Below are 26,327 nucleotides of genomic sequence, written 5' to 3'. Positions count from 1 at the left end.
GAGTCAGTGGTGAAAGTCACAAGTGACTGCTACCAATTTTCAAAGGGGCATGGGATGAAAGGCATAAAAATTTTTATTTAATGTAACTTGCTCTTATATCTGAGACCTCACCATCAACAAGTGTATCTGGCCCCCAATCTTGCAGGTTCAAACCGATTTATAAAGGAAAAATATATGTGCACAAAGTTAACAGATTTTAAATATTTAAATTTCCCTGTGATAAATTTGGCAGGTCAGATACAAATGAAATCAAACACAGTTCATGCGACCATTTTCTGTGAATCTGACAAGTTTGTATGCTACATCAAAGATTCTTCACCAGTTGCTTTCATAGCATGACAATAAAACAAAGGTTTGTAACTATCTCACATTCTATGCCTTATTATCATTTCCTTTTTTTTGTTCTTTTTTGCTTTTTTTTTTTGTTTCTAGTAGTATGATAATGAGACAACCGTGGCTATCCTGGGCTTTTGATTATCACTAGTACTTGATACTGACTTCCAATTTAAGTCATAGCCTGCGATGTTCACATCATTATTTTAAAGTCTAACAAAAAAAATCTATATTATGAGTGCTAAAATTAAGGGGAAAGAGAGAGACGTATATACTGAGTAAGACTAACACAGAAATAAACTACTCATGCAGCCTAGGTATCAGAAGAAGAAAATACCTGGAAATTAGTGAGCAGAGCAATTCCACTGTCAACAGCTGTTCTTCGGATAACATAATTATCATGGACAAACTTAGTGTTGTTGTTGGGGAGGTTAATCACCAGGTCAATGCTGCCATCTTTAATCAATCTGGAAGAACAAACAAAAGAAATAAAACTTGCAGGTGACATGTATGTTTTGTAAAGTGTCTTTAGAATACTAACATAAATCACTCAGCCATTCAAGTCAGTGTTGCTGACGTGTTGACTGCCACCTGTTCGTCTCTATTCCTAAGTAATTCAAATTACACTCAATTGGGAACTATAGTTTCTCATTATGTTTTTTGAAGGAATTCTATGATCATCTAATTAATGGAATGCAGAGATGTTTTCTCTTTAAGCTTCTATTACCTCATAGTAAACGTTGACAATTGTATAGGTATTTACTTATTTTTCTACGAAGAGGCGGTCTCTCCAGCACTGCAATTGCTTACACTTCCACACACCCACCCCATTAATTCACTTCAAGCTTTCAGGTTTCCAATGGCCCTCAGCAAATAACATGAGAATGGTGACCACTGATTTTGAATCAAGTAATTTGACATTCTGTTGCTGGGTCCATATAAGCACTATCAGGCATTTAAATCTCAAAAGCATGAAGTAGTGTTAATTATTGTTTTACAAAGCTATATGAAAGGCATTTATAGAATTCTTGGAAGCCCTATAAGGCCTGAACATAATGGCTTTCTCTTGCTAACTTGATCATGATTTATAGTTTGACTTCTATGAGCCTTAACAAATAGTATACTGTGTAGATTTTTGATTTGCTGTAGTCACTGGAAGAGCTGTGGCAACAACTAAAAAGGATTCTCTAGTCATTAATCTTTGACTTATTTCTGTAAGTGTTGATACAATGATGTTTCTAAATGTACATGCAATTTTCTAAATGGTATGTCATATAAAAATCTACTGGTGACATGATTTAAGACATAAAAACTGAATCAAGAAGTCGCCAAGTAGGTAATCCAATGGATAATATTATCATGGTGCTCACCATAGTTTCTACATACAACAATTGCTCAAAAATTGACCGATGCACTGATGTACAACCACTTTGTAGTGTAGCTGGTCAATTTTATACCATATATCTGTATGTGTATATATGCTTATGTATATGTGCATATAGTCAGCAAAAAGTTTCTGGAAATTGTGTGTACACCAAAAAAAGCTGTGCAGTTTACATTTTTTAGTTCTATTTTCCATGAACTTTTTAAAGAGTTCTCATACACAGTACAAACATTCTTCATGCCCTTCCACATGCAACCAGGGAAAGGTTCTTTACTACAAAGTGTTTTACCTGTCATCATGACTATAGGTATCACTGCATGCTCCAAAATAACAGGAAATCTCATGAGAGTAAAACATTACTATCAACTAACTTCCTATTCACTTTTCAATTCTCAAAGACTTGCATTTGAGTAAGGGAAATATTCATATCCTGCTGCTTCCCCAAACGGATCCCATATCTACCTCATGGACACAGAAAACCATCTGCCCAGCCCTTACTTTCTGATGGAAGAGAGGCTGGGATTCTTTCCTTCCTGAGATGGCCAGGCCACGGGGATCGCTGGGACATTGTTGGCATTGAGCCAGTCTGACGTGGCTTCTGTGGCAAAAAGCTGCATTAGAAATGGGAAAATCAGTTATTAAGTCATAGGAAAGGTCTTCATGAATCAAGAAGGTCCACTGTGATCATAAACCATTCAAAACATAAAACAGAAGAAATGACTGAATACAAGAAATAAGAAGGTATTGGGGAAACACATGGAGGAAGAAAATGAGGCAAAGATCATTTCAATATTTTAAAAATATTTGGGGGGATGTAATAACCTCAGTTGCAGCTGCTTTTATAAAAGATAAAAACACAAAATTATCTGTAGCTCAGAATTCGTTGTTACCAGGTCAAGAAATCCCTATGACACTTTGCCCCTAACTTTCCAAGCTCTAGGAGAAAGTTTGCTAAACCAGACATTGTATTCAGGTGAGGAATTCATTGCAAAGTTTGGACTGTAATTGTAACCATTGAACTATGACCTCATTTGGAAGCAGGAATAAAGGAAGAGAAAATATATGGAAATGCATTGAAACTTTATACCAATTGTACATAAGGTAAATTGTCTAACTGGTAATTTCTATTTACTTTGTGGGAACGTTGAAACTTAAAACTAAATTTGTAATTATTTCACTCTATTGGAGTTTTGAAACTAAAAACTTAATTAAACTCTTCAGGATAAAAGGACATAGCTTGTACTATTTACCATCATAAATTTCTGGAATATTATGCTTTGTAGAAAGATTTCAATGCTGACCAAAAACCTCCCAAAATTTAATGCAACATACCTTGAAACCTTCATTGTGCAGTTGTTCAGCCACACCAAGGAATCTCGGACGGAATGATTGCTGAAAGAAATTTTACAAAATTCACTTTCTAAATTTACAATGCCCCTTATTCAATATGGCATTCCCTTATACCATCATATGAGACATTGTTGCTGGGTCAACAATTCAATGACCATCTTTACCACTGTATCCTTCTATATTTAGTATGAGTTCTTAGTTATTCTCAATGTAAATGAAAGTTTTTCCACATTGTCTTGTTCTATGCTTTTATTTTTACTTTAGCTCCTTATTTAATCTATTTAGTCTATTTTTTGAGGTTCTCCACAATTAAGCAACCTGCAGAGTCACAAACAACTTAATCAATGGTGTCATTTCTTCATCTGTCCCATGGGGATAGTAATAGTATCTGTTATGTGAGTATAAGCTAATGCATAGGTAAACACTACTAAGTGTTAGTACTACAATTTAGCAATCCCTGGCCCATCAATTGTTCTCAGAAATATTCATTATCACATAATCACTATTTTCAGCCTCTCAGAGACTAAATTTCTGTCTCTGTACCTTTGCTTTCGAACCTAGGAAATGGCAGTCCAGCAGAGGCAGACTTGAACCCTGAAAATTCAATATGAGTTCCTCTGCCAACTGCTAGAATTACAGTCCAAATCAACTTTCCCTTCTGTATATTTACCTTTTATTTCTACACAGATATTCTTCATGTTTAAGATAGTTTTATTACCTAATGTTTATTTACTTATTTTAAATTATTTGAAAGGCAAAGTGACAGAACAAGAGAGAATTGGAGAGTGAAAGGTTGATCCCCCAAAATACTCAAGAGCTAGGCCAGGGCCGGGCCAGGGCCAGGACAGAACTAAGAACTGGAATCCTGGCTGTTATCTCCCATGTAGGTGGCAAGGAGGTGAGCATTTGCATCACCATTTGCTGAATCCCAAGGTGTGCATTAGCAGAAAGCTAGATCAGAAACAGAGGCAACACTAGAATCCATCACCCCAAAGTAGATGCAGGTGTCCTTGGAGACAACTTATACTACTGCAATGCCTGTAACAACCACTCCTGGATATTTTCTTTTCATCTGTTTCTGGGTGGTTGTTAGGACCCCACATGGTCCTGCCAAGCACTAGGGTCCTATTTTCCTGGATTCCTGCCATCTACCAACAGGGACTTCCCAATTCTGATTCTACATCCTGTATCCAAGAGCCAGTACTTGTTAGACAGTGCTCAGGTCAAAAGAAAATGAAGCTAAGTGACTTACCCAAATATACCAAATCCAGACCCTGACCTCATTAACAAGTGTGTAATAGAGCTAGAGTATTTAAAAACTTATAGATTCTTCTTTAATGGGATCATTTTTCCTCAACAACATTGTAAGCAAAATTTAAAATAGATGGCATAAGTGGTTGTACTTTAGCAAATGCATTGTAACTTGCTTACAATCATATTAATGGGATGACAGAAATAAATCCTAAGCACGATCTTATTTCAGTGTGAGAAACTGGGAGGTGTAAAAACAAATATGTCAGGTTCCTCGCACAATTTTGATCATGTTCAGCTCAGAAAACCTCCTAATATTGACTTGCTGAGGCTCTCTTAGAACAGATCTAAATCCTTGGAAAAGACCCCAAAGACTATGTTCAAATATAAAATTCTTTTAGATTCTGCCCTCTCAATCCCAGGACTACAGTTTTATGAGAGGAAACTACTGGCAAATAGCAAAGATAAATGCAACTGGATGAATCCCAGCTAAGACAGGCTCAGAGGTTATTCACAACAGTCTTCTAGAACATGAATTGTAACCATGCCCAGGGTAGTAGCTCTCCGTTCCATTTCTACTTAGGATCAACAAGAAGAAATGAGTTCAGATGAAAGAAGCTCACAGATAGACATAAATATAAAATATAATAGTAAAAAGGCCAGAAAAGAACTTTTACTGACATTAGGACAATATAATGTGGTATGTGGAAGTTTCTTTAAGAATAAGTTAGGTGAGGGCCTGGCGGCGTGGCCTAGTGGCTAAGGTCCTCGCCTTGAATGTGCCAGGATCCCATGTGGTCGCTGGTTCTAATCCTGGCAGCTCCACTTCCTCTCTGTCTCTCCTCCTCTCTGTATATCTGACTTTGTAATAGAAATAAAATAAATCTTTAAAAAAAAAGAATAAGTTAGGTGAAACAATAGTACAATCATATGTTCAAGTTTGCCTGTTGCTCAGAAAGCATAAGACTGAACTAGACAGCATATCTGTATTCTTCAATATATGGAAAATACACATGACATTCGCAAAATGAATTAACTTCGTTAAATTCCCATAAGGAACATTGCATTATAACATTCTGCTAAACAGAACAAACTTAAGTAGGCACTGCATCACATAAGACTTAATAATATGCCAAAAAAACTTATTGACTAACTGACACACGAACAATGTACTGAAGTAACTATTCTCAATCTCAAAAAATCTTAGAGGTGGCAGTGTAAGCAGGATAGCAGGTGAAGCTGCCACCTGCTACCATGGCATCCCACATGGATGCCAGTTCATATTCCCATGGCTCCATTTCCAATCCAGCTCCTTGCTGATGACCTGGATGATGGTGGGCCAAGTATTTGGGACATGAGTGAACCTGATGAAGCTCCTGACTTCAGCTTGGACAAATCCTGACCACTGCAGTCCTCTGGGGAGTGAACCAGCAGATGGAAGATTCCCTCTCTCTCTCCCTCCCACAATCTGTATATCTCTGACTTTCCAATGTATGAGTAAGTGTTTTTTTAAAGGGGATATGTCACTAACATGTTATGACAATGATTACAACCTTAACTTCTAAGCTGGTCTCTAAAATGCCATTTCACAAGTATAGTGCTTTTCAAAGTGTGGTCACCAGACCAACAGCATCAGTATCAACTGGGAATTTCTTTAACTATGGAAATGTGGACCTCATCTCATATCAGGAATTAGGGACTACAGGAGAGGATCTCCTTTGGATCCCCTTTGGATGCTTGAAGCATGCATACATTTGAGAATGGGAGGATATGTTGTATAGGAAATGTATCCTTCATTCATATTGTAATTCAGAGTCAAAATGCATTAACCTTGGCCAAAATCACAATGAAAATTTATGAGAGAAAAGTACTAAAATTTAATATTCCTTTCTTCATTGTTTTAAAGTAAAGTAAGTCAGCAAGTCCTCCAAGACCTTCCAACAGCAGGCAGAACCTCATTATGAAGCTGTTTCATGCTGTCCCCCAAATGGAAAAGATAAATATCCAACATGACAGTATTGGCAGTTCTCAGCCAGGGAACTACTCTGCCTTCTGGTCTGGGGTGTTGGCTTCCATAAGCACATTATAAACTCCTATCAAACATGTATTGAACACTTGTGACACATAAAACAGCCTCCCTACAAAAAGAAAATTACAGCTGTCAGCTTGCATCTGAGTAGCCTCAGATTTAAAAGCAGATTGAAAATACCTGTGGAAGAAACCCATTTGTTACGAAAGGTGAAAAGTACAAGCTGATTTATTTTTGTAGAGATGTTTGTAAGGAAGGAAATGCTTTCAAATGAAATATAGATATATATTTCCTCCAATGATCATTTTCACATTAATCCAACTTCTAGCTGCAGAAACCAAAGTCGCGTTAATGCTTTGTGATGCCTCTGGAGTCCACAGGGACATCAGGATCGACAACTGTAGAGTTGCTTCCTAATGACTCCATATTGAAGAGAAAAGGTTATTTATGTCACTTGGAGTTGTCTTTTCAAATAGAATGCTTTGTGTTTCTGAGCAATGCTGAGAACACAGATGTCAGGTGGGTGCTAGCCACTCCACAGCATCACTGAATAGCCCAATCAGATGGGGAAAAGCAGTGAGTGCTCTTGATCTACTCTGGAGTAAATCATTTATCATTCAGGGATGTTCCAGAGAACCTCTAAACAAGGAGGAGTGCCTATCCACAGCAACTAAAAACAAGTCCTTTGTGGATAAAAGGTAACTGAAAGCTTTGCAGGGAAATCAAGGGTAATTTTGTTGCCACATAAGCATTTGTTACACTCTTATTGCATTAAAAATGCCTTCATATGCACAAAGCCTCTTGGTGGACACAATTCTTGTGTATTAGACTCTTTTGATTCTTCATTCCCAGTTATTAGTACAGTTATATTGTTTCCGAGTTTCCCAGGCGATTCAACCCATGCAACTCAACTGGAATGTGAATCAAATGAAGAATTTGATTGTGGGAAAGACTATGATGAGGATGAGAAGAGAAATAAAAACTCAGGAAGACTGTCACCTACTAAGTGCCCACACTAAGCACACATAATCCCTTCCTAAATTTTGAGAAATGGATGACATTTATTATTAGTAAAAGCCTATTTCAAATGCCTATTAAATTCCCAACAATAAATACAAATATTGCCTGCCTCAGTCTCTTTTTCCATCACTCAATATTTCTTCAATTCTCTCTTGTAAACTGTCATGCAAAATTGATGAGTTAAGATGTTTACATTAAATCCTTATACTCACAGCAGACATTTAGTCAGTGTCAGAAGGAGTCAAGAAAAGAAGGCCTCTACCTCAAAGGAAGGAAGTGAATATTGATTTTGTTTTCATTTGTACATAAGAAAAGCAAATTAACTAAAAACAATATTGGCTACCAATGCCTTTTGTGAGTGAATCCCATATGACATCATAATAAATAAATGATTACTTTAATAAACCAAAAATGCAGTGAGCACTTTTTCTCTTAAATTTTATTATGTAATCCCCCCATTAACTAGATGCCTTCCAACTTGTTTACTAGCAATAACCTTCATTCACATATACCTTTAAAATTCCCAACCTTATATATGTACACACCAAGAGAGATCTCTGTAACAATTAATGCAGTGGTCAGGGAGTGGATCAAGTGGAGGAACTTGGGAAACTCCCCTGGCGAGTCATAGCTCTCGCTGGTGAACACGTGGCCCAGATCTGGGGGTCGGACAAGCAGGGCATAGTAGCTCCAAGATGTGTAAATTGGTAATGGAACAGAATGTACTGGGCAGGACTGAGCAAACCTTAGCCTACAAGTGAAACTAGAAACCAGGATGGAGCACAGGTCATGTCAAGCTAGGCTCTTGCACCTACTGGTCCTCAGAGCAACCACGGGCATGCACGTGATTTACGGCTAGGAACAGGCCCAATTGGGAAGGTAAGGGGACACCCTAACTGGGTTGAGGTTCCCACCAAGGGGCACGTGTGCTGGAATGGGGGCTGCGTTCTATCTAGGAAACAGTTGTAGTCTCCCGAGGCACTAGTGTGGGCTGGGATTGGATGCACCAGGCCAGTTCAGACCCCAACACCATCTGGTGTCATGGAGAACCAGGGTAGATGTGGGACTGACTAGGCTGGGTCTCAACCCCCTACTGAGCCATGTGTGAGCTGTATGTGGGTATGGACGAGCCATGGCTGGGCTGAAACATCCAACAACAAGAACCAGAATGGGGTGAAAGCCAGCCAAGAAAAGCCACTGTTCCTGCTAGGACAGGAGGTGAACTGAGCAGGACTGGCTCAAGGACCCACTGGTATATGCAAAATTTGGCATTGGGAGGGGTTCTGATGGAGGAGCCTGGGCAACTCCTCTGGCAGGACACAGTCCCTGCAGATAAGCGCAAGAAGCATGATAGGAAACAGCCCAGAATAGGCCATGGAAAGTTTCCCACTGACATACATTTGGTATGGGTCGGAGGGCAGACCAGGCTGAATCAGTTCATGTCATCCACTGGCAAATCCAATCACCAGAACAGAGTGTGGGTCGGGCCAGGTTTGGTTGTGACAAAACCAGTACACATTATGGAATGCCAGGGCGTGGTTTCCTGTACTGGATGTGACTGCAGCACCCAACCAGCATGCCTGAGAACCAGGAAGGGAGGCACAGAGCTGGCAGGGGTATTAAGGGCTGGTCCCCTCGCAGGACAGCTACTCCACTGGAGAGCATGGGCTGGGATGAGGACAGACCAGACTAAGCAGGGCTACAACACCTGTGTGCCTCATGTGGACTAGATCAGGGAAAAGCCAGGCTGGGCTGATTGTTCCTACTGGTGCAAGCATACATTAGAGTGGGTGAGGGTTGTTTTGGCTTAGCCACAGCATCAGCTGGCAGAAGCTGGCACCGGGGGCCAATTCTGTCAAGTCAAATCACAGAACCACCTAAAGAGTGCATCAACCGGGATTGAGAGAGACCCGGGAGGGAAATAGTGGGTTCCCCCTCTTGGGTTACTACTCCCACGGGAAGGCATGAAAACTAGGATGGGGGCTGGGATGGCTAGACAGAGAGGCACTCAACAACATCCATGAGGGCTGGATAGTTGAGTTGGTTAGATGGAACTAAGCTTTAATACCCATCGACAAGTACAAGAGCCAAATGGTATGAGGAACAGACTGGTCTACCGCTACACATACTGGCAAACCAGGGTAGGGGGTGGGCCTGGTGGGGGTTATTGTGGGTCGCTCTGACTAGGCTGCAGCTCCCACTGGTTGAAGGGCCGAGTATGTGCTGGGCAGAACCAGACTGCACTGCAACACCCATTGGTTCCAGTGGAAGTCGGGACTGAAAACAGAACCAACCCAGCAATTGCAACCACCAGCTGATCGTGGTGATGGACTGTGCCGGGCCCTGTGCTTGCTAGAACATACAAGAATCTAGTCTGGGAATACCTCAAAGTTTCTTTGGAGATCTCCCCAATCGAACTGCTGGACTCAGAACTCTAACCAAGAAGAGACAGAAGACAGAACAGGGCAATCATTCATCTCAGCTATATGTTGGCAGTGAAATACTGGGCAAACGAAGACTTTATGATGGACCATATCAATCAGTGGATGACCTCATCGAGCGAAACTGGCAGCGATTCATAACTGGAGAACTATTAAAACTACTTGAGCAAATATCTCAGAGCATGCGCTACATCTGGGACTTGGGGTGGGCGGGAAACCGGGTGGGGCTTCTCCCTCAATATCCCCCTTTACCTCAGATACACGATGGAAACAATATGGACATAATAGTATTACCCACTTCCCTATGCCCCCTGAACCTTTTTTTTTCTGTTAACCATAATTAACTATGTAAAGATTGTCAACAACTATACAATAAAATAAGATAAATTAAAAAAAACAATTAATGCAGTTGCTACAACATTGATTTCTTTGTACATAGAAAGTATTGAAAAGTAAAACTTCAATAGCCAGATCCTTATTGCTTCAAGAAAACTTTTTTCCCTATAAAACCACTTTCTTCCTACAAAGCAAAATTCTGTTCACTGATGCCAAAATCACACAAATACTTCATAGGGATCAAATCAATTTTTTTCCTTCACATTTCCCTGCAGCACTAGAACCAAACAAGGCACAATTTTATACATCACTGCCTTCCTAAACTGGTAATTTAAAATGTTAGCACTATTATGATTAGTTGTGAAGATGAGGACTAAGGACATGGTCTCCTCTGAATGCCCCCAGGTCTCACATTAAACTTTAAGCACAACTAGAAGCTAGGCAAATACTCTCCTACTTGGGACTTAATAATACTTAATACCCATTTAGGATGTGATGAGGTTCTCATGTGGGGTGATTTGTCTCTAAACTGCCATTAAGCTTCACGATTGCAAGTCGTCTTGTTAGCTGCTGTCCTGGCTGTTCACCATTGCCCTTCTAGCACCTTTATGAAGCAACATCCCAAGAGACTCCTTGCAGAAACTTCTCCAAAGCCACTACCCATCCACTCTCCAGCACTAATTTGCTCATATTAAGACACCCTAATGTGATGATACCTGTAATAATCACCTAATGGCTTGAGAATACCCAGGTATGTTCTAATTACATTTTTACTGGTTTTTATATAACCATGCAGGGTGTGAATTTATTAGCAGCACAGCAGAGGTGTGCTATAGTCCTCTCCATTGTTCTTATAGGATTCCTGAATTACAAATATTAAATGAAAGTGAATGACCAGTTGGGAAACATCCAGTAGTTTTTCCCAGAAACTTAGAAAACAGGACAGAATATATGTGAACTCTTGCAAAGTCCACTCCAAGGGGTTACAGAAGTTTTTTGTCTGCTGTTTTACTTTAATATTGCATTTTCCTTTTAAATAATAAACCAAGAATGCTCTTTGCATTGTATTACGTATCCATTTATTAGTATCTTGTCCTATTTTGTCCTAAAAGACCTAGCAAATCATCACACTCCAAAAATATTCACATTAGACTGAATGAAGGGTATGCAGGCCATCACTAATTAACTGTCTATCATAAATTTCCAATCTGGAATGTCAGATTGAGAAAAATTCTGAATGTCTATGTATTCTTCTATTTTAAGTCCTTGGTATTTAGTAGAAGCTAGAATACTAAGGATTCATTGGAGCGCAGGGAGGAAGAAAGCAGCAGGGGTCAGGAGAGGACAAATAGGACTTCAGTTTGAGAAACACTGGATTTGAGACATTCAGATAAGGTATCCAACAGATTGCTAGAACTATGGATGGCCAATGTAGGTTTTAAGGTAGTATTTGTAGAAAGAACATTAGGCATCACAGACATGAATGAGTCGCAGAGAGAGAGAAAGAGAGAGAGAGTGTGTGTCCTGGAGAAACACCCAACATTTTTGAAAGTCTATTTTGGATGGCTAAAAATAAAAAGCTACTAACATAACATAAAAACACACAATGAAGGAATAGAAGAACATTATTGTGATAAGATACCCTTACATTCCTCTCACAAAAATTCTCCCTCATTACTGACTTTTTCTTTCCCTGGTTACTTTTTTTGTATTGATTGCTGTAAGAACAGAAAATAAAGCTTAGAAAACAACTAGGAATCAAATGCCCATTATTATGATTACTTGCTATCTTTTTAGTGGTTTGTGACACAAATTTCATGTCTTTTAAGCACAAACATCAATTCTCCCAGGAACTCCCAGTGTGGTCACGGGTGTCCACCCATAGCCACATCCCTCCTACCTGGATTCCAATCAGGATGCCTTTCTGGGGCATCTTAAATCCTGTGGACAGCATTGCCTTTAGGAAGGCTGTATGAATACCTTCACCAAAGCAGGCCACCTATGTGGGATTAAAAGAAAAAATAAAACAGAGAAAGTAAATAACAGTCCATTACTCTAATCAAACACAAAACAAAAATATAAATGGAAAGTACTTTACTCCTAGATACCTTACCTGCATTTTAATATTGTTGCTCAAAGACCTTGCAATATGGATCTAGGGATTAAAAGGCTGGCCAGGGTAGGTGCATCTTATGTTTTTAATTAAGCATAATTAATGAGTAAGCAATTCTTCCTCTAACCAACAACACTCAGTGGAGCAACAAACTAGATTCTACTGTGAGTTATTTGATACAAATCACAGCTTCTGGCCCATAATGTGATGAGTCTCCAAATGTTAATAAAACCAAACATTTCAATAACAGTATATGTCATATTTAGTATACAGCTGAGTGTGAATTCACAGTTTAGTAATGGGAATGACTAGCTGTTGATCTATGCATTAGGAATCACTTCACACAACTTATGATATCTTCTGAAAAATTAATAACTCCATGAAAATCTCAAAGGAAGCTGTTCTCATTAATGATCATTTTTATAAAATGGACTAAAATACCTTGCATCTATTCCCATATACCTCAACCATACGTAAAAAGGCAATTCACAAACTAGCATACAATATAAAGGAACACAGAGGCCTCAGCCAACACAGCTATGCTAAAATCTAACTATGAGGAAATAGCTACCATCCTTAGGGGCCAACGGGCATATCTGAACACAAGAAGAACCAGTTCTGCAATGCAAACCAATGATTGGCACAAGTAAACATCCATTATAGTCATTAACATTGATGACTTCAAATCATTCTTTACTTTTTTAGGAAAAAAAAAGCCAGTTTTCCTTGTTTTATATTATTTTCCATGATACCATTTTGTATCCTAGGTTTTTCTCCCTTTGTCTATACCTATCATGCCATGATACATATAAACAGCAGAAAGTCAAACTTTTATCTGTCAGGAAGGGAGTAAATTCACTCTTTAAGCAAATGACTCTCTTACTGAACAAGGAAACTCCTCCCTGTGTCTGTAACCTCCAGCTGAACACAAGCACATTCTGCTTGTCTCTCAGCAGTGAACATTCTAACCAAGTACCTGCCAACCAACAAGCAATATCAACTAATAGGTCTAAACTTCTTCTGAAAGAGATGGGGCAATCCTGTCCTAAGTACAAATATTGCAAGACATAGAAGAGATTCAGCAATTTTCTACAAAGTTGTAGAATTCAGTCAAATGTTCCAAAAAAGGTTGGCACTAACATTCCAACTTTGCCACCAGAAAAATAAGAGCCTTTCGTAATATCCTCAGAACTTGAAGGTTTTAGTTGTCCTACCAAAAGCCACATGAAAACTTTTAATTCCGCTATATTAGAATTACTATTCTGATATCTATTGTGAAACAGATCATTACACTTTATGACACTTGCATAGGACTCTAACAAAAGATTACCTCCTTTTTTAAAAAAGAGTTACCTCTTTTGCACTTTAAAATAGATAACAACTGGAAACTGAATTTTTAATTTTTCTTGTATTTTCATATTTCAACAACTCCAATAATGAATTATGTCAGTAGAATAGGCATAAGCACTGAAGACAGATTTTCCACACAGGAATAAATGGATGACACAAGGGAAGAGTTTCATTATGAATCCCAGGCCAACTGAAAACAGAACCAACTTCTAGTGACCATGAGCTCAAGAGTAACCTAAAGGGAGTCACTTTATAATGGCTGGAAATGTGATGTTGCACCCTCATTTTAAAGTTGGGGTTTCTAGCCTATCAAATTAAAAGAAGCATCAAAAGAACTCAGAGTCTACTTCCTAAGAGTCCAGAGACAAGGAGAATGTGTATTTTTTCCTTACTGTCTGCATTTTGTCTGACCTGGCTTCTCATCATAGATCTTGCCTGTAACCAGACAACCATATAAAATATCATATATTGTTGCAATTAAGAATTTTTCCCCTTCCACGTTTTCCTTAATGCCAAGAGGAAACAAGGATGCCTCCCAGTCTTATGTTGCCACTCCAATGTGCACTGATGAGAATCTGAAAGTTGTATCCAGTAAGTCTGTCAAGGGCGAGGTGATTCATAAAACGTCTTGACACTGACATGTAGAGAACTTTCTAGAATCTGACAGTTTTCTAAAGAAATACATTTCACATTCTTTAAGAAACTTTCAGTTGACACAGACCTAGCACAAGTTAATAGGGACATCCAGTGGCCAGTCCTATTATAGTTTTTAGATAATCCTAAGGAGGTTAAGATTGTTTTAAATGCTCATGGGATTTTGCATGTATCACAAGGTTTCACAATATTTAGGCCTATGATCTTTCTAACACTATCATTTTACAGACTGCTAGTAAAAATCCAAAGAGACGATGTCATGTTAGCAAGGTGGGGAATGAGGTGCTGTTAGACAGACTTGAGGACCTTAAAGTGAAAATTAAAAACTCCAGAACAGATTTATGCAGACATTTAGGGATATACTTGAAAAGCATACATGAATTATATTCCCATGACAAAATATAACTGAAAATTTAGATTCTGTTCTAAATAAGTACATTTTTTCTTTAATTAAAATTCGTAAGTCCTTTGAGACAATTCAGCTAGAAGTTTTTGTTCTCTTATTGCTTACTAGTTGATGTACTTTGCCAAGATCGCAAAATCACAGATTTCAAAGTAGATTTAATGAAAGTGTTCATGGATCATTAAGCCACTTACCTCTCCAGTAGAAGCCATTTCACATCTCAGGATGGGGTCAGCATCCCTCAGCCGGGGCCAGGAAAACATTGGAGCCTGTCAGGAAACACAGGGAAGAAAAATAAATGAGAAAAGGGTATAACATTAATTTAAAAAGGACAAAAATACTTAATGAGTCATCTCTCATAGGGTTCATTTAAGCTTTGGTAGACATGTAAGAAATCTCCTTTGGTCCAAGCATCTGACTTAAAAAATAGGTCTAAAACATGTTCCAAAAAATTTCCGAGCTCTTCGCCAAAATTTTGGGTTAAATCATCACGAATTATTTTTGTAAATAGTGCCCCTGTGACCAGTCCAGACTAGTGTTCCTAATCTAGCCTACACATATTCTTACTGGAATGATTTCAAACAAAGTCTATTGGGCATTGGACTTCCCAAACACAGAGTTCAAACATATTTTTTTCTTTGATAGGCTTTTGGAACATTCCTCTTCTCGTTCTGTTCATTGGAACATGCAACAAGTCACCTTGCCAGAACTGGCTGTCAGTAAGCCGACTTCTGAGACATTAAACTGCTGTTGACACCTCTCAAAGTTTTTAAAAACACTGGGCTTAAAAGGCACTTCTGCCCAGAGCTTTCTCTTGAACTGGCGCATAGGGAGGAGTGCTTCCTTTCTATTTATTATCAGTACAATTTAGTAAGAAGTACGTTCCTATTTCCTGCATATGTCTGTTAATCTAGTCTAGACTACTGCTCTATTGATTCTGGCACTCCTCGGAATCATCATGGGAATTCCAGCTTGGGCTCATTTTTCTGGGTCATGTCAATCAAGTTATTGTGTATTCTCTTCCAGCCTCCCCATTCTTCTATCCATTGATAAGAAGTAAACAGATAATGTGAAACAAAATCAAGATTTCTATGCAATCACAACTAGGATAAAGTAAGGCAGAAGAGCATTTCAAAAGAAGAAAATAAGCATCTAGTTGGTTCTGAAGCCATGCAACTCTAAATGATTATTTGGAATTTTTTGAAATACTCAAAAAGGTTTGTATAACATTCTGTTTGGTGTAATTACATTGTAATATTAAAGCCAAACACAAATCTCCAATTAGCACTTCAGTTAGAAGTCTCATAAAAATTTTTAATCAGGATTTGCTCATTTGATTTCATTGCATTTATAAAATCACTAGTTGATTTTTGAAAATATTACCTTAATTGCAACATAGTCAGCAGGGATTATGGGATTCTCCAATGTTGGAAGACGTTTCTCATCAATATTTTCTCCAATCATCACCTTAGTGGCCACATCAATGAAATCTACCCCAAGAGTCTTGGAGACAAAGGGGAAGGACCGAGAAGCTCTCAGGTTGCACTCAATCACCTGCAGAGATAAAATTCAAAAGAGGAATGATAGTGAGAGCCAGTAACAATATTAAATGTCGCTTGCTGCGATTAATTAGTGACCACTTTTTATTTGCTAAACTTGTCCCTAGCCTCTGCTCTGCTTGGGCATTTCCTAACTGGTTTGCCTTCCATAGGTATTTTTGAATTCTGAATTTGATCCAGTACCTTTCCCCAATCCAATTTCAATGCACTGCCAATGGATTTAGTATAATGCAGACATCAGATAGTGTTCCCACTGAAAAGCCTTTCTGGGATTTTCATTGGCTGCAGATTAGACCTAGTTCTTGAAGGCCATTTATCCTCTTGCTTCAACCTACATTTCTCTCTTGTCTTGTACCACTTTCCTGATCCCAATCTTAACTTCCAAGTTATTTTTTTCAAATATTATCCAGAAAGATTATCTCACATCTCCTAAAATGTGATGTTTCCCACCCTTCAAGATGATTTTTCTGTTTATGTATTATATTATATCCATCTACCTTTTCCAATTTGTCAAATATCAGATATTCTGTAAAATCTGGATTACCATACAAAATCTTCTTCTAAGTCTTTAATGATCCAACCCAGATCAGGCACATGATATTTAAATAAGCTAATGCACATGAGTGCACATACTAGCAAACACACTCTCTGCCATTCTACTGGTACAACCCATCTAGCAGGTACCTTAAATAAGTAATTATAGATGCCTTATATTTGTCTACTAATCCTCTTCCTCCCAATGTTCACTCAGTTAAAAAATCTTTCAGAGTATAGACCATGATTTATTGAGCTTTGTAGCTATCATGTGACTACATTGAAGGTGGTGGATAAATATTGACTGCTAATTGTCTAGATTAAATTAATTAATTAATTAATATTGTTTTAAGAAATTTTCTTTTCCCCTTGCAAGCTCTATCTTAAACAGCTTTCTTCTCGGGGCAAAGGGGAAGCAGAATTTTGGTGCATGTACTTTAAGACTACTCTGCACATTTGATTTAGTCTAACACAACCTAAGTATCTATTTGGACTGTACTGTAAATGACACACAGTGATCTTCCTTTTCATGGGTCAGAGTGCCATAAGAGGGTGCGACTGACATAACAGCGCCACCAATAGCCTGTGCCTTTCACCAAGGCACGCATGACATCCCATATAACATCACACAATCAAACAGAAACAGCTGCAGGGAACCCAGTTGTTCCACAGCGGCCATTCACAGAGATTAACAGAGGTACACAAACCAACATGACCTAACTCAGCAGCAACATCTTCGCAAGCACCTTGGTGTTTCTTACCAAGACATCATTTCCTTTGACAAGAAACTGGACATTGAATGGCCCAGAAATGGCAAAAGCTTTCGCGATCTTTCGAGTAGCATCTTTCACCTACGGCAAATGGACAATGACATGCAGCTGAGAGTACGAAAACAAGCAAAAAGATACTGACATAATCTCATATTGAGATTTCTTTCATTTCTCTTTACATAGAGCTATACATACATGAATGAGAATACTAATAATAGGAAGCAGTATTAGACTTCTAATAATAGAATAGTAACCTGTACTAACATAATCATAATAGAAAAACAAGAGAAAGTATAGATAACTGTATAAGATTATCTCTCTTCCAAATGGCCCCACCCACCTAAAATTGTGTACCTCTGTTTTATTTTGAGAGCAAAACAGAATCCTTTCTGTGTGGTTGCCTCAGTGCCAAAAACTGCCATCCAAAGTTTCTATCGTTCTAACGACCTACCTGCCGAGAGTGCAGACTCTGAAATTACATAGTATTGCAAAGAGATCAGGGAGATTTCCTTTGTGTTGCTTTTCTGTTGCCCAAAACTCTACAAGGATAGATATTATGGTCAGAAGGAAATGGTGCTTCCCTGCAGGGATGCCCTGTACGTCTGCAGGCCATACATAGGAATCCCTGTATCTAACCAGAGCAAGAAGGTTCTAATGCCAAGAGGGGGCACTGATTGCAAGAAGCAAGATGTCTTCCCACATTACACTTAAACAGGAGTGGTTCAGCAACTCAACTGGATATAAAATAAAGTGGCATCTGTGGGACACTGAGTTCTGAGAAGTGTGGAAAAATCTGAGTTCTTGAGGTCATGACCCTGACATGAGCCACTGAAATGCAATACACTTGAAATCCAGGACCGTGTTTCCTTCTACTATTGGCATTACAAAATCCTGCTCTCACCATATTTTGAACAAAGATCTACAAGTAAACACAGTGTGTACCTAACAAGATGAGCCTGTATTGAATCCAATGATAGGATCATAGCAATAGCCTACTGTAAAAACATAGTCTGCTTTCACCTGCCTAAAGATGACTAGAACATTCTCACATATGATTTTAAATTATAGGCTCTAATGGGTATCTTTCACTGCATATAGAGTACTGAGGCAAATTCAGATTTTATGGGATGTCATATTAAGGGATAGCTCTTAAATTCAAGTTGAGGGAGACATTTCAGAAAGCATTTATTTGAGATGAGGGTTAACTGTGCAGAAAGAAAGTATAGGTTCTATAATGTTCTTAATTGACTGCTGTACATCTGCTTCATGACTCCTGAGAAACTGCTTTTTGAACCCAGAAACACCTGCTCCAGTAATTCTCTAAATACGGTCCCTAGATCAGCAGCAACAACTAGGATTTCATTATGGCATAGTGGCGAAGCACAAAAAGTCACTGTCTGCAATGCCATAATCCTACATGGTTGCCGACTGAATTCTGGGCTGCTCCACTTTTGGTGCAGCCCCCTGCTAATGCACTCAGAGAGCAGTGAGGGATGGCGCCGGTGCTTGCTTCCCCGCACTGATGTGGGAGAACCAGAGCTCCTGGCTTCTGCAAAGCCTCGCTCTAATTGTAGCAGTCTCTGGAGAGAGAACCAGCAGAAGGAAGACTTCCCTCTCTGTCACCCAGACTTCCAAATAAACAGATTAATTTTAAAAATAGAAATTCTAGGGCCCTACTCAGAACTATGGAGTCAGAAACTTTAGGGTGGGGATAAAGGTGTAACCTAGAAATCTGCAAGTAAGAAGCTCTTTGGGTAGTTTAGGAGAATACTGAAGTTTGAGAACAATGTCTTAACACACATCAAAAGAAGCTCTGGAGGGTAGGGAAGGAAGTTGCTATCTTTAAAACACTCAGTTGACTCACAGCAAGGAGGTCCTTAAAATCCACATTGATAAATTTAGCTCAGAGCATGTCATACATTGCTACGTAGTTAGAAAACAGATATCTAGTTTCCCTTTTCCCTTCCACTATCATGAATAATGACCTTTTCAATGGCTCCTTGGCTGATGGTTTGCGTGGGCAGCATCAGAGTTGCATCTCCTGAGTGGACGCCTGCATCTTCGACATGTTCAGAGATGGCATGGGAGATAACCTGATCAAAAGATTCCAGAAACAGTTGTCAGGCACCCACTTGAACTACTCCCTTGCCCACCCCTTTGATTCTGAAAGATGCCGGAAGCACTGACCAGTTCCTTTGCTAGGTTTCAGGTGAGAGTGATAGAAATAGCTGCTCAGACTTCCTGAACCCCCAAGACCATTACAGGTGCCCTCCAATGCCAACTGAGAGCAGCAGAGAGCTTAGTGCTCTCTTCCTCTGATTGGCATAGGCACAAAAAAACAGGAGAAGATTGAAACTAAGTCAACTTCTATTATCTTGTAAGAATGATAGGAAACCACAGCATTTGGAAGCCACTGCAGAAACCTCTATATTCTTTTGACAAACTACAAAAGAAGTTGGGAGAAGTGATTATCACACTAGATAAAGGACATGACTGAGGAGGACTACAAACAAAATCTGAGAATATGACAAAGAGATATACAAACTGAAGTTTCAGAGATAGCAAAGCAGCAAGAAGAAAATACCCTTGGCCTTTTTTAGAGACAAGGAAATGTAGGAATAAATAACCCAGGATCGTGTGTACCTAGCTTCTGATTGAGTTAGTATCTTGAAAATTTTTCTGACAGATTTAGTCAACAGTCGTCATTATTAACTCTACTCAAGTACTTCTCAACATCCATGGAAAACAAAGTGAAATAGGCTTATTTTTCAAGCCATTGCACATCCATGAATAACTTTTCATAATACATATTTTTCATAATTTTTGTATGTTTTGGTGGGAGATAAGGACACTGAGAGTAGAAAAATACTTGAAAACATTATATAAAAGATTCACACATCAAATTTTAGATGACATAAAACTGGGTGGTATTTAAGTCTCCATCATTCTGATGTCATTTATGAGTCCTGTGACCTGGTCAAGGTGATTAACTTGCTTAGCCTCTGCTTCTTGTAAGATTTGAATTACCCTGACACCTATATCACAGAATTTAAACAAAGAGAAAAGAGAACAAATATGAACTATCTGGTTTTATACTTTCAAGAACTCGAAATTTTTTGGTTACACATCTAGAAAAGAGAAGGAAATGGTTCAACCACATTTGGAACAATCATAATGTATCAGAAATGCAGTCCCCATTTCTCTGAATGACAGTTTAAACATGATGTGATAGCTTGGGACATTTCCAAATGGAGGAGGAGAAAATGATGTGCAGTGGTAAATATGTACGAAACAGTTTGGGCAGGCTCATGTCTTGGCATCTTACACTTGGCATCTTACAGCCAAGTGACCAGCATTATTTTAACAGGCAATGATGAAGGGGGCATTTAGTCTGGCAGGTAAGAGCTGAGTTAAGACACAGCAGCTCATCTTGGAGTACCTTGGCCTGTTACTCAGTTCAGGCTCCTGACTCCCGCTGACTGCTGGTGCACACTCTGGGAATCTGTGACGTTTGAGGGGTTAGGTTCTTGCCACTGACATGAAAGATCTAGCTTGAGTTCTCGATTCCTGTTCTGCTCACTGGTCCAAGCCACTGTGGCATTTGAAGAGTTACTCAAATCTCTCAAATAAATAACATTCAAAAAGATTTTTAAAGGTATGACAGTGTCAAGTAACTCTTGAGTTCCCCATTCCCATGTAAATGTAATCACATTCTTTTTTTTTAATCTCAGTTTTTATACATTTAAATTTGTTTTTAAGAAGAAAGAATTTATTTTTTGGAATCAGGAAGACAGGAATGAGATTTCTAGGGAAGAGGTTCTTGGTTCAAGTCAGAGAATACTTTAAATCTCCAAGACAAAAAAAAAAGGTGGGGGTGGGGGGAAGACTACAGTGCAAGATCTTACTGTATATTGCTTTCTGTAACAAAGGCAACAGGTGATCAATCAGGTCTACCATACAGAAAAATTCCTGTCCTTAAGGGTGAAGGCTAAAGAAAATTTTGTCTAAGATTTTCAAACTGAAGATTACATGATTCTTTGGTAAGCAAACAATATTACTACTTAAACAGAGAAAAATTATTCTGAATTGCTATTTTGGCAGAAGAAAATGAAAAGAATTTAACATCTGCTGGAAAGTTTTGAGATATGTGCAATGCAAAAGATAAAGGATAATTTTTAGCTTTTCTTTAATGTAAATAAAATGACATGGACTCCTAAAATGCAATTTCCTATATTTTAGGGTAAATCACAAATGCTTTATTAACATAACCAGCAAGCTAAAGTAAAAATTCTTACATTTTCATCTGTCTCTGAAGTTGGAAGCTTTCATTGTATTAGTCATACAAGATATGACAACGGTAAGCCAATTTTATGTTATTATCCTTACCCACCCTATTCTGTTTTAGTTTTGCCTTTATTAGCTCCATGAAAGCAGAAAAGGTGGAACATGAAGAGAAAAGACAAACCAGTAATTCAATCAGAAGCTTCAGAAAAAGAAAAGTATTGGGTGTTTGTATAATATCTTTTGAAACATAAAAGGAAAATCACAGACAAAAGGAAATGAGAGAGAATCTATTCAGAAAGAGTGATGAGTACAGGATAATAATTAATTTTGACCATCATCAAGGAGAAATTCTAACAGTATGAAACACAGGAAATATTATATTTATGTTACATCAACTGAGTTGTTAGTGACTTTTTTTTTTTTTGACTGAGCAGCTTCTCCGGTATTATGGGAGACTTGTTTTGTAGAAGTCACGAATTCTAACCTGCAAGTTTCAAGACTGCAAAGAAAATTCATGATGGAAAGACAGGAACAGGAACTCGGAATAAAGCACTTACTCTTCCTTCTTTACCCACAGCATCCATTTCCACTTCTCGAGCACCCTCAATAAATTTCGTCAGCACCACTGGATGCTCCTGTCACCAAGGGAAACAGAGGAATAGAACTTTCAAGTGAATCATGTACATGAGGTCAAGTGAGTTGCATACCTCCAGTACATGCCAGGGAGGCACTTGCACAAATCATAAGGCTAATTATATACTAAACTCTTTAGATAACTTACCTATTTTGTAAGAACAATTCATTCCCTGTGTACAGTGAGGTAGAGGGTCTTTTTCAAACTTTGAGGTTCAGTATGCTGACAGTAAATTCTAAAATCCCAAATAAACCCTCTAATTCTGTTTTGGAGAAAAGAGGGAACTGGGGACTAACATAAGTTAGTTCACTGCTACCAGAGTAATGAATGTTTCTCTACACAATACAAATGTACATTATTATAGGTTCAGGCATTTTTTCTCCTCTCAATCTTTCTGCTACTCTTTCCCAAGCACTATAACTTCCTAAAGTTAGTTCCATAAGAGAGATCGTAAAAAGACTTTGGGCAACATTATATTTTGTCTTTCTTGCCTGAAGTTAAATCCTTTCCTTGGCATTAATATATACTGTATATTTCTAAGAATGTACATTTCTAGGAATAAATTTGAATCTCCAAATTACACCCATTTCTATTATCATCTTAAAATATCTTGTCTTTCTTGGCAGTTGCAGACTCCTATCATTCTTGATGTGCTTACTTCTCAGGATCCCCTTCACAACCTGACCACTTGATTTTTCCAGAATAAACTGACAATCTACAGAGTCCAGACACCATCTCTTCTATGCCACAGACTCCAGCAACCTGGAGCCCTTGTCATTCTTCACCTCGCTCCAGGCCTTTCTTCCATGTGTAAACTCAGTTACATCTTTAAAAATTCAGCTCATCTTGCAAAGTCAATTTCAGAATGCAAATGCTTCCTGGCCCGTCACCCATAGCCTTTTTTATCTGAATACAGATCTCCTCTGTTCACTTGTGTGCAATACATTATTATGTGTAAATGTGTAAAATTGAACCTGTCCCCTTGAACAGAACACTTATAATAAAATTGAATTTCATGGAAAGGTAAGGCAAACAATCTCCTACATACAAGTGAGTTTCTGAAAGTTTTAAATTAAATGAAAATCATTAAATATAAATTTGCCTACTTCTCTACAAAGGCCTGTTCAATAGGCAACTGATTATTGGGCCAAAAAAAAAAAATAGAACTTTCACCAAGTCCATTTCCTTTTTTAAAAATATTGTGTCTTATGTCTCTTTTAGTGATCCTACCAGTAGAGTGTTGCTAAGAACTACAAGGATACTTCAAAAGGCTCATGAAAAAACAAAATTAAAATATAACTTTACTTGTTCCAAAAAATCTGCAATTCATGTACAGAAGAGGTCTTCAAAAAGTTAGTGAAAGTGTACAACGAAACTGTTAAATACATCTTGACAACAGGCTGCTGGACTTTCTACCACTGTCTACACCTACAATGTCATGATGTGCTTAAACAACAGAGTGGAAAAAACCTCAATACATTTCCACATCAACTGGGAGTGTGAATTGCTGACCTCCATACAACAGTATCTTTTTTTAATCTACAAATTATGCTTTCATTCTTCCTTCTTATGCCTTTCATGGTTCTTTCTTTTACATTAATACCTTACATGCAAATTTTTTCTCTCTCTGAGCATTTGCTTGTCTTCTAGATTTGCTTCCCTAATGATTATTTCCATTCTATTCAAATGATATGCCTTTTTATTTTGCAATTTATATTTACAAATCAATCAGTATCTTGATCTTTCAACTCCAAATCTTTAAAAAAAAAAAAAAAACCTCAGGAGTAATACTTTCTCTTCTTCTACCCTCAGTTTCCATCCATTCACTCCTTCTCTTCCAGCACATCTTCCACATTCCAACCCATCTCTGCTGTCACTAAGGATCCAAACCCTTCCCGCCCCCACCTTGAGCCACAGTAACAGCCTGTAGATTCCTCTCTGGGAATTTGGTCTTAACCCTTAATTCACTTTCTTTAGATTTTAACAAACTAAGTATTTGAAAATAAAAAACATCACTAAATCCTAACTTTATTATATTGAATCACAGATTTCTCTTTAGGTTCCTTCCACTATTTTTTCTTCAGCATCATAATCAATGTTTGGTGTCCTAGACATCCACGGGATGATTTTTCAGTGTCTAGGAATACCATGTTCCTTCTCATCCTCAGACTCTTTGTCATGCTGTTTCTTACTTCCTATTCACACTCAAAATATAACCTCTGCCAATTTGAAAGTCCTTCCTCAGAAACTGAACCCTGAGACTTTCCCAATGTCCCTTGGAAACTAGTATTTCCTCCATTGTAATGTTCTTTGCTTCTCATATTATAATTAGTCTGTATTCCTAAAAAGAAAAGTATCTGTGATTTCAGAGGCTAAGTGTCTTTTCATTAGTGTAATTTCTAATAATGAGAACAATGCCGCTAAAAAGCAGGTGTTATATATGAATGAATTCACAAATAGATGCAGGAATGATGAGGGTATATGACTTTCTCCAGTTTTTCTCTGACTTTAAACATTTGCTTTTAAATTTTAAAACTAAATTAATTGACTTGAGAAGCCCAGATACTGCTGCAATTTGAGAGGGATACTTGAAGGAGAAAATTTTCAATCACCATCTTTATTATAAAATATTTGAACAGGGTTCTATTAGCATGTTATCAGGAATTCCATCAGTATTCTGTGGAGCAGACACATATGCAACCAGCTGGATATAATTACTGGTTCTCAAAAAGGGAACAGAGCAGGACCCCTGGAAGGAACAGATTATAGGAAAGGACTGTTGATATTTCACTCCAGAACATGTTAGTGAAAACTAGATGATTGAGAGAACTCTCCCTCAGTTCATCAAGCTGCACGCACAGTCACTTGGTTTGCGTGTATTATAACTACTTACTACTTCTTACTCTTTCCTTATCCATTTTCTTCATTGCTCAAAAAATCCTGGGATGCAAATATCACACATAACAGGGATTAGGTTCCAGACATGCAGGAATAATCCACACAACTGTTTTTTGGATTATCTCTGATACCACTCTCCAGCTCCTTCCAAATTCTACTCTTCTCCAGGAATTGTTTTCAACCCCAGATAGGTTTTGAAAGCTTTTACAAGAAAAATATTTTCATCTTTTATAGTACAAGGTCTGCAGATCAACAATCCTGCTGGGAAAAACTTAACATGTCAGACTGGGGTGATGCCAAAGGAGAAAGTAACACCTGTGAGCAGCAGAGGAAACTGAGTTACTCCAAAAATTATAAGCATGCTTATTGACTCACAAATTGAACACAGAAAAACTAAAAACGACAGGTGTGCAAGTTGACTTATTATTACGTTTCACATGATTGAATAAGATAAAGTCCCAGAGTATGAGAATTAAGAATCAGGAAGATTTCATTGTTTGATGACAAGCATAGTTGGGCACCTTGGGAGCTGAACGTCCCAGGAATAACTTGATCAGCATCTAACTTTCAAAAAGAAAAGAGTAATCACGCAGCATCAACAGCCGTGCTTATCCTTTTAGATTTCTAGAACCTCAAAATGGGTAAAACTCCGTTGATAAAATACATAGAGGTCTCTCTTCTTCAACTAACCCCAAAGTTGCAGTTACAATGTAGTGCTTTTGAATGATTGCATTTTTATGTGTAGGAAACTAGTGGGAAGAAGGAAAATCTTTCTAATAAGATATGAAAAAGGTCAGCATATAAAATAAGGTAAGAATTGACCTAAGAGTTAACGATCATTAGGGGAAGAAGAATGAACACTACCTGAGACACTCTTGTCGCCTCCTCTAGGAATTTTTTCATCTCATCCTCAGAGAACACCACATTCATGGCTGACCCACTAGGAAACGAGGAAAACACAAAAATAGGTTAGCTTCTGTTACT

At 38.1% G+C, this 26,327-nt stretch overlaps 1 protein-coding gene across 1 annotated transcript in view; it reads right to left on the bottom strand.

Moving 5' to 3' along the window:
* The window catches only part of CPS1 (carbamoyl-phosphate synthase 1), a 118,477-nt gene that overhangs the window by 730 nt on the left and 91,420 nt on the right, over window positions 1-26,327 (bottom strand). The window contains exons 29-38 of the mRNA XM_058664251.1: window positions 26,208-26,283; window positions 22,369-22,446; window positions 19,513-19,620; window positions 17,519-17,608; window positions 16,048-16,218; window positions 14,859-14,933; window positions 12,045-12,143; window positions 3,050-3,109; window positions 2,216-2,328; window positions 671-800 (exon numbers count right to left, since the gene is read on the bottom strand). Coding sequence (XP_058520234.1) covers window positions 671-800; window positions 2,216-2,328; window positions 3,050-3,109; window positions 12,045-12,143; window positions 14,859-14,933; window positions 16,048-16,218; window positions 17,519-17,608; window positions 19,513-19,620; window positions 22,369-22,446; window positions 26,208-26,283 — 1,000 coding nt within the window. The remainder of the gene's footprint in view (window positions 1-670; window positions 801-2,215; window positions 2,329-3,049; window positions 3,110-12,044; window positions 12,144-14,858; window positions 14,934-16,047; window positions 16,219-17,518; window positions 17,609-19,512; window positions 19,621-22,368; window positions 22,447-26,207; window positions 26,284-26,327) is intronic.

Source organism: Ochotona princeps, chromosome 5 (genome assembly GCF_030435755.1).
Source record: "Ochotona princeps isolate mOchPri1 chromosome 5, mOchPri1.hap1, whole genome shotgun sequence".
Taxonomy (NCBI): Eukaryota; Metazoa; Chordata; class Mammalia; order Lagomorpha; family Ochotonidae; genus Ochotona; species Ochotona princeps.
The sequence above is the reverse complement of the archived record's forward strand: the minus strand, read 5'-3'. Positions and strand labels throughout refer to the sequence as shown.